The sequence below is a fragment of the Canis lupus genome, chromosome 13 (assembly GCF_011100685.1).
Source record: "Canis lupus familiaris isolate Mischka breed German Shepherd chromosome 13, alternate assembly UU_Cfam_GSD_1.0, whole genome shotgun sequence".
Taxonomy (NCBI): domain Eukaryota; kingdom Metazoa; phylum Chordata; class Mammalia; order Carnivora; family Canidae; genus Canis; species Canis lupus.
Window position 1 is genome coordinate 49,964,678 of NC_049234.1, and position 14,213 is coordinate 49,978,890.

The window sequence follows — 14,213 nt, forward strand, 5'->3', positions numbered from 1 at the left end:
AGTCCATACCCTGCATTTCCAAATGGGAAGGCTCTTTCTTACATGGATTCTTTTGTTTAATCACAAATATTTACAAAGTGTCCAATTATCCACCAGCCACTGTATTTTTTTTTTAATTTTTATTTATTTATGATAGTCATCAGAGACAGAGAGAGAGAGAGAGAGAGAGAGAGGCAGAGGGAGAAGCAGGCTCCATGCACCGGGAGCCCGACATGGGATTCGATCCCGGGTCTCCAGGATCGCGCCCTGGGCCAAAGGCAGGCGCCAAACCGCTGCGCCACCCAGGGATCCCGCCACTGTATTTATAAATACTTATTATAAGGTGGAGTCCGTCTTCTTTTAGGATGCTCCTAGTGGGGGTGGAGGGGGGAGACAGACATTCAAAGAGCCCTTTGGAGACCATGGGGAATGCTATACTAACTAGCAGAGCTTGTGTTTCCCTCAGGAATTCTGGTCCCTTTGCTGAAATCCCCACATGGATCCTCTGCATGGCGTGGCCCACCCCACTTAACACTGCTCATCCACCCCTAGCCTCCATCCCATTTTCCTGTGGTGCATTCTTCACAGGACATGCTATCAAATGAAAAGGTTTGTTTCTGTCTAAAGCTTAGAGTAAAAGCCGTGAGAGAGGGATCTTGTTTATTTTATTTAAGGCTGCTTGCCCTGAGACTAGAAGAATGCCTGGCAAATTCATACACTCATTCAACGTATGTTTAAAACACACTTGATGTAGGCATAGATCAGGAGCAAAAATGCCCTTTCCTCATGGAGCTTACTTTCAAGTTCCATAATGACAATGAACATTTATTGAGTGCTTGCTATGGATAACCTCCACAACACTGAATCTTTAAAAAAAATTTTTTAAGTCTAAATTCAATTTGCTAACATACAGTATAATGCCCAGTGTTCATCCCATCAAGTGTCCTCCTTAGTGCCCATCACCCAGTTACCCCATTCCCCCCCCTTCTGCAACCCTTTGTTTCCCAGACTTAGGAGTCTCTCATGGTTTGTCTCCCTAATTTTTCCCCACCCAGTTCCCCTCCTTTCCCTTATAATGAGTCTTAACAGCAACTCTGAGATAGGTCTGGTTAGAATCGTTTTATTACAGGCGAGAAAACCCGGTCCTAAGAGGTCAAGCGACTCGCCTAAGGATAAGTGACAGGGTTGAGATTCACACCCAGGAGTCTGGCTCTAGAGCTCAGTGTCTTACTATTTCTGCTAGAACGCCTCTTGCTTACATATACACAGTATGTCTGCAATAAATACTGTTGAAAAATGGCTGGATGCCTACAGAGAACCAAAGGAGGAGAAGGACATCATTATGGGGATAGAGGGTGGGTGGAGAAGGACAGGGGTGTTAAGGAGCTTCATGGAGAAAGGGATATGGGCCAGTTCTGGAAGGCCTGGTGTTCAAAGGGTGGAGAGATAGTGAGGGTGAGGGTGTGATTGCAAATAATAGCAAACAGCAGCGCTTACAGTGGCTGGACCATAAGGGGGTTGGAGAGAAGAAGCCAAAATAATACAGTTATGGTAAAGAGCCTCGTATGCCCAGCCAGGTAGTTTGAACTTGGTCCTAAAAGCACTAAACAGAAACCTAAGACCACTGGAAATGGAATTGCCAAGAAGCTCAGATTTAAAAGACCACAAACAAAAGGTGTTAACCAAGAAACGGAATAAAGGAGCACCATATTCTCTTCCAACTGTGTGATTTTATTATAGATCTCAGCACGTCTATAATAAGTCCTTATTAAACTGAACTGTCAAATCCCCTCTTCCAGTTACTCATGACATCAGGGACCTCAGTAAGATCTAACGGCACTAAATTTGTGATGGCAGTTCCAAGGTTTGAGATTATTAGCTCATTACCTCTGGACATATCTTCAAGAAGATGGCTTTGCCTCTTATCACAGGTACAGAAAACAAGCAGAGGAAGTTCTTTTCCTATATGGTTAAGTGGTGATCTCAGAAAGGAAGGGGACGATTGGGAGTGTCTCCAGGGCTCTAAGGAAACCACTCAGGGAGGAGCGGTTGCAACCTGTATGGATCCTTTTATTTTATTTATTTTATTTATTGTAATTAATTAATTAGGATACTTTTAATTAGCACGACCAGATCTGTTGGTGCATCCTTGGCTGTAGAGACACCGTGCTGATGTGTGCTAGATGCTCAATAAACGTTGGCTAACGAGATGAACAGCAATGCCCCCTTCCTCTAAATACTCAAGGAAGCATAACTCAAGTTTCTTCTTGGGGTGGAAATGGCTGGAGAAAGCTAGCAAACGCATTTCCTATTCTTTGCAGAGCCCCAGTACCAAATGGCACAGAAATAAACGGCACTCTGTCCGGCTTGCCTCTGTAATTGTCAAAACACATCCACGTCAGGAAAAATGTATGAACATGTATGGCTTTAGCCCCATTTGTCTCTGTTGTAGAAAAGTACACTGGTAGGCTTCACATTCTTTTCTGCTTTCTCTGGCATTCCTCCCATAAATGGTCCCAGGCCCTAGACCCCATATCTCTAAATTTAGATTGGGAAGAAAAGGCTAATTTATGTCAGGGTTTTCAGTTTTAGATGCTAGTTCTCTTAACATTCCGTGCCACCCCCCCCCCCCCCCAACAAAAAGAAAAACAAGGTCCGCATCTTCATGGGGTTATGGGGTTTGCAGTCTGGAAAGATGCTAAGGAACAGGGTGTACATGGAGGTGATAGGAACAGTTCTACAGGACTATCAGTCTCAAGATCTTATAATCCCACTGTGCGTTTAGGGATGCACATAGCAGGAAAGAAAAAGGGATAAAACCAGCTACCGGCCAGAACCGGCAACAATGCTTAAACAATCACCAAGCTAACCTTCTGCTCTGATAACCAGGAATTTGAAGGACTATGGGGAAAAAGTCCCCTTGGAATGTTTCTAAGAAAATCTCAGTATGTGGAATGAGTTTTTAAACCCCACACACTTCTTTCAGGGTAGGACTGATAAATGAGATCCAAAAGAAGACATGACCATTCCTGTTGGAAAAGTACTGTGAATTAGTCTGGGTGGTGATTTTCTAAGCTTAAGGTGACCATAATATAAAGAGTCAACCGTAAGTTACACAATTCAAGGCTTTCGGGGGTGAACTCTGAAATTAGTGACATAGGACTCATCAGAGCACGGAGTTCTGGGAAGAACTCTAAAAAAAGAATTATTTGGAAAGTGTGGAGAAAGCCTGAGCTGTGCTCTAAAGAAGCAACTGCTCCTGTCATTTCAGGAGAACCGCCTCCCTTCCTTTTTTCTACACTGGCAGGGGCCAGGAGAGGGGCTGCCAAGGTTGGCTCTAACTCTCCCTTGAAGTTACTGCCTATGGAAAATGTTATTTCAGACAGAGTTAAAACCTCTGAGGTTGTTTTTTTTTTTTTTTCCCCTTCTCCTCCTTACAAGTCCAGACTCTTATTTATTTTCCCCTTTCTTTTATGGCAAGTTTGGACCTGCCCGGAAATAAAACAGCCTCAAAGGCATTCCTGCTGAACAGCGCATCCTGGGGGATGAAGGCCCCAAAAAAGGGGACACGAAAGAACAACAAACCGGCCAGAAGGTTCAGGATACAAGCGACACCATTAAAACATTCCTGCAGCAGTTTGTGCTTCTGGCCCACAGATAAGGGGCCAGATTATTCTTTGAGGATCTTTCGTTTGCAGTAAGTGAACGAAACCCAACGTTTACAGGGCACTCGAGCCCATCGGACGCGCGCGGCGAGCGACTCCGCGGGACGCCCTGGCTCGGGCGCTCGTCGCCCCCCGGTCCCGTCCGGCCGCCCCGCCCCGGCCCCGCCGTCGCCCCGAGCCCGGGCGGGAGGACCCCGGAGGCAGCGGCCCCGGCGTTTCCCGGCAGCGGGGGCCGCGCCAGCTGTTTAGCGCGGGCGGGGGGGGGGGGGTGCACCGGGGTCCGCGCACGCTCGCCCCGCCGCATCCTCGCCTCTGGCGCGCGCAACCGGCTTCCAAAATAAAACCAGCAAAAGAAAAGAAAGAGAAGAAAGAGAGAGGGAGGGAAGAGGGGGCGCCGCGCCCCGCAGCCCGTCCGCCGCGCCTGCAGCCGTCGGGGCTCGGCGGGCGCGCTCCGCCAGGGGGAGCCAAGGCCGGGGGCGGGGCGGGGCGGGGCCGGGGCGGGGCGGGCGGGGGCGGGGCGGGGCCGGGGCGGGGCCGGGGCGGGGCCGGCGCGCGTGCCCACCTTGCTCGCAGGTGCCCTTGCTGACCTGGGTGACGGCCTTCTCCCCGCGGCTCTCGGCCCGCAGGCTGGCGGCGCGCAGCTGGCAGCCGCTGGGGTAGGTGACGCCGTCGCTGCCGCACACCGGGTAGCGGCTCTTGCACACGCACACGCCGCTCGCCGCCGAGCCGCCGGCTGCTGCCCCGGCTTTACCCTTCCGCCTCTTGCGGCTCTTCACGCACTCCATGCCCGGCGCGCAGTGCCCCCTGCCGGCGCCGCCGCCCCCGCACGGCTCGCCCTCGCCGCGCGCGCACACCGGGCAGCAGCCGCACGCGTCGCGGGTCTCGCCCAGCGGGCAGCCCCGCGGGGGCAGGGGCGGGCAGGCGGCCGGCGCGCAGGGGCCGCAGGCGTCCGAAGAGGAGGAAGAGGAGAGGGGCAGGAGCAGGAGCAGCACCCCGGCGGCGCCGAGCAGCAGGGCGCGCAGCGGCGGCCGCTCCATGGCTGGGCGCGGCGGCGGGCGGGAGCGCGACTGAGGGGGCCCCGCGGGCCCGAGCCTTAAACCCGGCGCCCCGCCCGGCCCGGCCGCGGGAACCCCTCCCCGGGGCGGTCCCCCTCCCGGGACCGCCCGGCTGCCGCGCGCTGCTGCTGGCGGGGGGGGCGGGGCGTCCGCGGCCCGGGGCAGGGGCCCGCGTGCGGTTCCCGGCGCCGCGCCTCCCCTCCCCGCGCCCCCGCCGCCCACCCCCGCTGCCCCGCACTGCCCCGCGCTGCCCCCGCGCTGCCCCCGCCGCCCCTCCACTGCCCCGCTCTGACCTCCGCTGCCCCCGCCGTGCCCCCCGCTGCCACTTGCTGCCCCCCGCTGCCCTCGCCGCCCCTCCGCTGCCCCCCTACTGCCCGCGCTGCCCTCGCCGCCCCTCCGCTGCCCCCCGCTGCCCCCTGCTGCCCTTGCCGCCGCTCCGCTGCCCCCTGCTGCCCGCGCTGCCCCTCCGCTGCCCCCTGCTGCCCCCCGCTGCCCCCCGCTGCCCTCGCCGCTCCTCCGCTGCCCCCTGCTGACCGCGCTGCCCCTTGCTGCCCCCACGCTGCCCCCGCCACCCCTCCGCTGCCCCCCGCTGCCCCCCCGCTGCCCCTTGCTGCCCCCCGCTGCCCTCGCCGCCCCTCCGCTGCCCCCCGCTGCCCCCTGCTGCCCGCGCTGCCCCTCCTCTGCCCCCCGCTGCCCCCTGCTGCCCTTGCCGCCGCTCCGCTGCCCCCTGCTGCCCTCGCCGCCCCTCCTCTGCCCCCCGCTGCCCCCTGCTGCCCTCGCCGCCCCCCCGCTGCCCCCGCTGCCCGCGCTGCCCTCGCTGCTCTTGCCGCCCCTCCGCTGCCCCCCGCCCCGCCCCGCCCGAGGCCCCCCAAGCTGATGACCTAGTAAAGTCTCCGGGGGCCCGGGACACCCCGCTACTGAAGACGCTGCGGTTGGGAAGCTCTTAACAATCGGTGCTTAAGGCCCCGCATGGGGTTTGGTGTCCCCATTGGCCACAGGCTCGGTGTGGCCTTAGGTGCCAGGCTAAGAGGACAAATCATTGCCAACCCTGTGCTTTCTTATGCCAAGTCAAGTTTTATTTTTATTTATTAATTTTTAAAGATTTTATTTATTTATTCATGAGAGACACAGGGGGAGAAGCAGGCTCCACGCAGGGAGCTCATCGCGGGACTCGATCCTGTGACCCCAGGATCACACCCCAGGCCGAAGGCGGCGCTAAACCGCTGAGCCCCCCGGGCTGCCCCCAAATCAAGTTTTAAGCGTGAGTACAAACACGAGAGTCGTTTCACTGCCTTAGGTTCATTCTGGATTGCGTTGGCTCTCCAGAGAACGGGGCACAGCTGCATGTGCCCACTGGAGGCACCTGCAGCAATTGTCACCATTGATCCCATGAGATTTTTAATCTAAACCACTGGCGTTTCTTCCTCCGTCTTTCTGTAAAGTGCGCTGCCAACTTACCCGTAAAGCCTCTTTTCCTGAGAGCCTGCCCTTCACGTCCTTCCTATGCAGTCATTTAAATTCTTTCCATTTTTATCCAGCGTACAACACTGCCATGTGCATCGTTCTGCATGTCACCTTTTAGTTCTTTAGAGTTCTTTCTTCTTAGCATAAATCCAAGGATTTCTAGGATTGCTAACTCAAAGTGTGCGGTTCACGATGCCACCGGCAGTATATGGATGTCACTCTCATCGTCCTTACTAGGATTCCTGTAAACTTTTTCCTGGGAATTATGCAATCGCAAAATGTAATCAGGGAGTAAAAAACCAAGCATCCTCCTAACCAGAAAACCTAGCAGCACTGCTTTTTTGGCCTCCGATATTCTGAAAAAGTGGCACTTTCGTTTGAAAGGTTACATGTTGACATGACGATTGTAAAACGATGAAAAGTCTTTGGAGAGAGTTTCCTTAAATATTCTTGCCTTTGTCCCACTGTGAGATAGAGTTTTGTGACCCGGTATACAGTCCCAAATCGAAACGAATGCAGATTGCACTCTGATATTTCCTCTTCTGTTGCAACATTATGAATTCATTGGTCAAGGTCCACTAGGTTCATGATGACCCACTCTGACTATCTGCTGTAGTTTTAGGGTCCCCAGAAGCTGATCCTGAGAACAAGGATCCCAGTTCAAGGAGTTTAGTTGAGAGGCCACATAAGGCCACACCAGTTGCACCGGGTTTTGGGGGAGAGGTTTGGGAGCGGGTTAGAAAGGCAGGCGGCGGTACAGGTGCTTATCAAGTTAGCTCCCAGGTGGGTGTGCAGCCAGATGAAGCCCTCAGGCTCTACACGTTTGGGGTGGGGGGCACCGACCACAGCTGTGTGGTGTTTTGAAACCCGGCATCCAAGCCAGCAGTTAGAAAGCAGGCACATGGGACAGTAGAGTTCCTTTGGGGGCCCTCACTGCCCAGTGAGCAGGAGAGAAAGCGGGGTTCTCATCATTGAAGGGGGCACCTGGGCTGTGGTGACAGCGCCAGTGCGGAGCACCTGAAAATAGGAACAGACCTGGCTACTCAGAGGAAGAAGAAACGGCAGGAAGATGGAGCCTTTACAAAGAAATTTGGCAACTCCTTGCTTCCCAAAAAGAAGATGTTGCCACCTATTCAGCTTCAGTTCTAGTGAGATGAAACACCTGGGTGTTGGAGAAGGGATTATGTCATTTGCAAATAGAATTTTATGCTTCCTCCTGTTTAATCTTGATACCCTCTATTATTATTATTATAATTATTATTATTTGCCTAATTGTTCTGGTTAGAACCTCCAGTATAATGTGGAATAGAAGTGGTGAGAGTGAGTGACACCTGGGTGGCTCAGTGGTTGAGCGTCTGCCTTGGGCTCACGTCGTGATCCCGGGGTCCTGGAATCAAGTCCTGGCATCGGGCTCCTTCTGCATACCACAGATGAGGCAGCTTAAATAAGCAGAAATTAATTTTCTTCCAATTCTGGAGTCTCGAAGTCCAAGATCAAGATGCTGGGAGGGTTGGCAAGGGCGTAAAGGCAAGGTCCTCTTCCTACTGTAGACAAGGTGCCAGCCACAAAATACTGAACACCCCCTCCCTCACTAAACAAGACTGCTACTTTATCTAAATAAAAAATTGGGGGAAAAAAGTCTTTTACTTTATCATTTATTATTTTTTTTACTTGGATCTGCCTTCCCTACAGATAAGAGTTATTGAGATAATCAGAGAATTGTTCCATTCAGAGTAAACTCCTGCTTCCTTAGACCTTTCCCAAAATTACTCAACCAAAGTCCAAATTCTGTAATAGGTTCTTTCTAACACCCTCTTAACTGCGGGAACCCCTCAGTTCCATATGGAGCTCATTCTCTCTCCTACAATGAGTAAGAAAGCCAATTATTTGACTACAGGTGTGCTCCTGGTGGCCTTTGGATGAAGGGCAGTGGCACATGAGAGATTTGCCCTCCAGCTCCTTCTTTTCTGTCTTATTTGAGCTCAACATTTTCCCACCCCAACCCATAGCACACCCCCAAACCCTCTGCCAATGGATCCATGTACCTGACAAGCACCCATCTTGGTGGGGCATCTCCAAGACTCCCCGGCCAGCACACTTCAGTGGCATCTATGGGAAGCTCATGGAGCCATGCGGCCTCCTCTGCTGTGTCCCTCTGTGCCCTGCCTCTCCAGCAGATATCTAACTGGAAAATGGAACATCTGTCTCCCTTTTTCTGGAAACACCACAGATACATTGGCTGCTCCCCCCACCTTGGCTTCTTTGGGTAGCCGGGGGTAGGCATGGAAGCGGAGGAGAACCCGCCTGTGTCCTCCACTAGGCTCTCACTCAACCTGCTTTTATAGAGTAGGGGTTAGTGTGCTGGGTGGGGTTGATTGTTGTAGGCCATTTAGCACTGAGGAGCACTCTGCTCCAGTTCTTGCTGGCTCTTTTCTAGAATGTGGGGAGACACATAGCATCTGTGTTTTGGGGGTGTGGATCCTGCTCCATTTCCAGGCACAGGAAAAGTTGTTCTAACTGTCTGTTGTGATAATTATTCATCATCTCTATCATCATTTCATTTTCTCCTCCTCTCCCTCCCCTTCTTTCATCATCGTCAGGAAGTAGATTGTCAGGTGGTGGGAACGGGTGTGGATGATGATTCCAGCCCAGATAAACAGCACATGAAAAGGATGAAGCCAGTGGAAATGATTTTGGCACATCCCAACAACTGGATAAAGTCCAGGATAGCTGAAGCAAGGTGTGTGGGAGGAGAAATGACTCTGGAGAGAAGGCAGAGAGGAGGTGACCAAGGGTTTTGCACACCACGCCCATGACTTTGGACTGGAGCTTTATAGATGACAGTGAGCTGCTGAAGGATGCAGGGGAGACGCAAGATCAGGTTTGCAGTGTAGAAAGGTTGGTCCAGAAAACAGGGATGGATTCACATAGGATAGACTTGAAGAAGGAGTGTAATTTTTACAAAATAGGAGCTACCTTTAGTCTTTGTAGTGTCTTTATGTAAATTAGAAAAAAGCTCCCCCCGCCCCCGCGCCTGCCACCCAGGCAGATGCAGTATAGAGAGAGCAAGACTTGGCATGTAGATGGTGCCTTTGTGCCAAGAAGTCGCCTCTTCCTCCTGGGAGGGGAACCAAGCCTGCCCCAAAATATAGGGCCTAGCAGGTGATGGGAGGGCTGAATTTCAGCCTCACTCGCTTCCTGTGTGCACACTGCACAGACGTACAGGGAGGCCCAGCCCGGTGCCAACATTGTGTGTGATACAGAACTGGCACTGACTTAGAATTTTTTTTTTTTTTCTGACTTAGAATTTTTAAAAAGTCAGTGGGCGAGAGAGAAGACAGCAGGGTAACTATTAGTGCCCACTACAACTACCATCCAGGCAGGAATCAATGAGGGCTTGAAGTGAATTGTGATGGGAAGGGATGAGGTCCATCCTGGACACTTTCATGAGCAAAAGGGAGTACTGTTCGCAATTATGCTGGGACAAACAGGCATAGATCAAGATTGCCTGGGACAAGAGGGACATGCAGTGACCCTATATAGAGGATGAGAGGTTTTTTTAAGACGTTAATACACAGGCCTCTGAAAGTAACTGTGAGAGGAAGGCAAGAGAAACCTTGACATTTCTGGCCTGGAAGACCTGGTGAAAGCTGCTGTTGGCACACTGTTGTGTTAGGAGACGATGATGAGCTTGATTTTGGACATGCTGATTCTTTATAAAACCAGGTCTATCCTCTTTGGATAGTTCTAGAAAGGTAAAGGGGGGCCTCCCTAGTGATCATATCACATTGTTGCGGAGACACTGCCGGAAATTTGACTTAGAGTCAGCCCTTGACGTCGGTTCTCTCTCTGTTATATGAAGACCCTCGATGATAAAATCTCATTGTTTAATAAAGGACAGAAACCGATTTCTTATCAGCATTCCACATCTGATCTCTTAAAAGAGCTACAGCTATGCAGGGAAATAGCTAATGATATAATTGAAAAGGCATTAAAAGCCTATAAAATTCAATATTAGAGACACAGAACTTGAAGGACTCTCTAGAGGTCATTGAAAGCGAGGTGAAGCTGGAGCATGCCATTAGCCCGGATCATGAGTCATCAGGGGCACAGAGACCCCTAAAGGACTTTTAGAGATCATCAAAGAAGATGATCTCTCTCAGATTCTGCTCTATTATTTGACAACCTTTCAAGATTTTGGAAGGTCACTGAATAATAAACTAACTTCCAAATACACACAAGTGCAAAGAAAATTTAGGTTTACGCTCTAATCCTCACTATACCAGATATATCACACGAGGCTGTTAAATCTCTGGGAGCTTCATTTCCTGGCTTCAGATTCATTATTTTACACTTTAACTTTGAATTAGCACGGACTTTTACATTTGCATCCCCCTATAAAATAAATTAGAGAAGCATTGCTTCTTGTGACAACAAGTAGAAAGAAATCTCCTTGGGTTATTCCATAATTAGGCTCCATCCTTTTTTGTTATGGGGGAAATGATATGATCATTTGGTGGTAAATGATGCAGTGCCCCCATATTCATCTTCCAGTTGCCCGATTCCATAACTCACCTTGGCAAAGCAGAAAAATAAAAAATAAAGAATGTCTCCTCATCGTTGTCAGAGGCCCGAGACTATCAAACAAGGATGAATAAAATATTTTCAGAGAATAAGTGGTTCAGTCACAAACTTAACTGTGAGGAAAACTTTATGCTTCTGAGGGGGTTATCTGGGTGTCTGAAAGTCTGTGAGGATTTTTATCCCGAGAGCTTTGATCTTTTCCCTTCTGAACAGATCATCAGCTAGGAGGTTAAGATGTTGAGTAGCAAATTTTCCTTCACTGATACTGCTTTTTTCTTTTCTTTTCCTTTTCTTTTCTTTTTTTTTTTTTTTAAACTTGTTAAGGGAGTAGAATAACAACATTCCTTTCACTGGTGCTAAAGATTCACTTTTTAAAAAGCTGATAACCGAATGACATGACTGTTACTTTATCTACTACAGCAGTGTACCTGGCTGGTGTGTCAGCCTCTTGGGTGAGTAGCAAGCTAATTCCAGTGTTGTCACCATCTAGAGCTATCAAGTTTCAGATCCAAATCCCCAATGCCAGGGCACCTCCCTCATTACTGCCTTCTCATAGCATTAATGTTTTATTAAAATGCTTGTTTTTTAAGAGAAATGTTGATATGCCAGATTAAAGGGAATACTGGAAAAAGTCCCTCTTCTTTTGATTCTTGTTGAGTGGAATTCTCTTGGGTCACTTGAGTATATTCCTATGCCTTGTTGAGAAGTAACATTTTTAGGTTTTCTCCAAGGTTCAGAGGTGAAATTTTTGTCCTCGTGTTACTTGGCCTCGGGTTCTGGAAGCCCATGAGATGTACTTACTGGTGATTGGCTTGATGGGGGGTCGGGGAGGTTCCCCAGTGATTTTCTTATTGCAGAAAAAGTGATCTGGGGATCAGATATTCAAGAGAGGGAAGAGAGGATACAACTCTAGGAGAAAGGAACTCGTGTCTCCTTGACCTTTGGTGAAATCGCTCATGTTCTATGTGTGATCCCAGGTCTCTGGAGTTTGTACGACAGGCTAGCCCACAGCTGGGGAGTCTACCGGAGGCTTGAGCAGCCCCCAGGGAGGGAAGTAGACCCAACTGAGGTGTCCTGTTAGTACACAGTGGGAATATTAGGAGGGGCTTTGACAATGTGGCAACGGTGACTGTGGGAAGCCTTCCACCTTTTTGGCCATGAGACCCCACGGCATGGACATTGGGGAGTCCAGGAAATTGGCTTAAGGTGGGAAAGCAACACTGGCCAGCTTCACGTGCCTCTCAGAAGATGGCTCGATAAATCTGTTTCGGTTACATTCTTAATGTAATTCTATACCACAAGCATTTGCAAGAAGAGGCTCACTGGGGACCCAGTTAAAGCTCTTCTCTGGTATAACTGCATCAAACTGATTAGAACATAGGAAATTTTTAATCTGGGCCCCTCGAGGCAGCCCTGGTCAATCGAAGGTTTAGACCTAAATAAATCCTGTTGATTAACCACCTTCAGTGGATAAGAAACACGCCAGACTGCTTAAAAAATTTTGGGAGTATTTTAAATTTCCCAAAGGGCATCCCTAGACTTGCCCTTTGACCTCGCTGATACCAAACTCAAAGACTCCAATGTCCTGAGCGTGCCATCCTCTCTAGACGTCTCACACCTTGTTTCTGCCTTCTGGAATTCCCTAGAGAAGCTGAGCATTTATCTCATTCCCCAGAACCTCTTCTCTCTCTCTCTCTCTCTCTCTCTCTGGGACTGAACCCCTCCTCCTTTGTCCGGTTCCCTTCTGAGAATTGCAGTTGGGAACCGCAGCCAAGCCCCCACTCGACTGCGCGGTCTGACGCCCACCTGCGGGTGTAGACCTCGGGGTCCTGAGCTGCAGGAGTCTCAGTTCTTGTCCCGGGCTGGCTGCTTGCGGGGTCTACTTTCACTCTTCTCCACGCACGTGTGCATACCGCAGGTGTGCTTCTATCTGCTTCCAATCTCTAGCTGGATTTGGCCTCCAGAGCTTCCTTCCCTTGGGTGAGGACATCGCATCCCAGCCTCCAGCCTTTCCGGGTCAGTCCACCCTGTCCTGCTCTGCCTTTGCCCAGCCCTTTCTCTCTCCCGGGACTTTCAGGGTGGGAGGAAATGACTGGGCTCCTTTGGAATTTGGCCGCCACAGTCTCTTTCTCTCTTCTTTTTGGGTCTATTTTTAAAACAGTTAGTGCTGGAGGGTGTTGGGGGGGGGGGACAAAGTCCTTCTCAAAGGGCAGAGGCAATCTGGTCTGAGTCCCAGAGCATCCTCATACTTTGGGTCTCTGCTCACACATCAGGGTCTGTGGGAAGAGCCCTCTCTACCCCTCAGGTCTCGCAGTGGGCTCCCCCCTGGGCCCATCTCCTGTCTCAGCTTTGCTGCCCTGGATCTAACCACCAGACTCTGCAATCTCAAGGAATGGGTGGCTTTAAAAACTGATTTACTATTGCTGTATTTCTAGCACTCAGCCCAACAGGTGGATACATGCATGAATGAACGCATGCATGCATGAATGCGTGCATGAACGAATGAGTGAATTCATTGGTTACCTGTTTTCTAAGACATCTCAGCACCACACATTATATGTGTATGTCGATTTAAATATAAATATATATAATTTTTTGGCTCCCTTTCTTCTTTTATTCCAGTTTCTAGCACTTTCTAGGCCTACAAGCTTGAGTAAGTAGCTTAACCTCTCTGTGCCTCAGTCTTCTCATCTGTAATATGAGGATAAGAATAGAATAGTTCCTTCCTCACAAGGTAGTAGGGACATTAAATGAGCTAATACACTTAGAGTACTTAAAACAGTGCTTAGAACTAATGAACCTTAAGTAAATGCTATTATTCAATTATTTCCTGTGCATTCCTCTGTGTTTTCACAGGATTGCTAAACCAATGATTTTGTCAAAATTGATTAGTAGACTAAGATCACTGTTGGACCTTCCTGTCTCACTAGGTGTGGGGGGAATTATGTAAACATGGATTAATTTTTCTTTTTCTTTACTCCTTCATTTGATTCCTCTCTTATTTTTCGGAGGTACCTAGGGTTGGGGCGGGGGTGGGGTTGGTGGGTACCTCTGTTGGTGTCCCGTAGGGCTAAATGGCTTTGTGGGTCACACTTAGAATATTAGAGATACCTAATATTTGCCTTAAGTTTGAAAATATTTCAGTAATGGGATGCCTGGGATGGCTCAGTGGTTGAGCATCTGCCTTCGGCCCAGGGCATGATCCTGGGGTCCTGGGATCGAGTCCCACATCAGGCTCCCTGCATGGAGCCTGCTTCTCCCTCTGCCTGTGTCTCTGCCTCTCTGTGTCTCTCATGAATAAATAAATAAAATCATTTAAAAAAGAAAATCTTTCAGCGGTTTTATAAGTTCCCCACCTCCCCACCCCCCTGCTTTTGAACAACCCTATTGTGAGCACTGATGAAGTTAAAATGGTGAGTGGGACAAAATGGAAACTGGTTTATGGAGCGCTGGTCTTTCTTACCAA

At 50.2% G+C, this 14,213-nt stretch overlaps 1 protein-coding gene across 1 annotated transcript in view; it reads right to left on the reverse strand.

Moving 5' to 3' along the window:
• The window catches only part of IGFBP7 (insulin like growth factor binding protein 7), a 69,229-nt gene extending 64,523 nt beyond the window's left edge, over positions 1-4,706 (reverse strand). The window contains exon 1 of the mRNA XM_038556189.1: positions 4,207-4,706. Coding sequence (XP_038412117.1) covers positions 4,207-4,681 — 475 coding nt within the window. The 5' untranslated portion in view covers positions 4,682-4,706. The remainder of the gene's footprint in view (positions 1-4,206) is intronic.
• Positions 4,707-14,213: the final 9,507 nt, after the last annotated feature.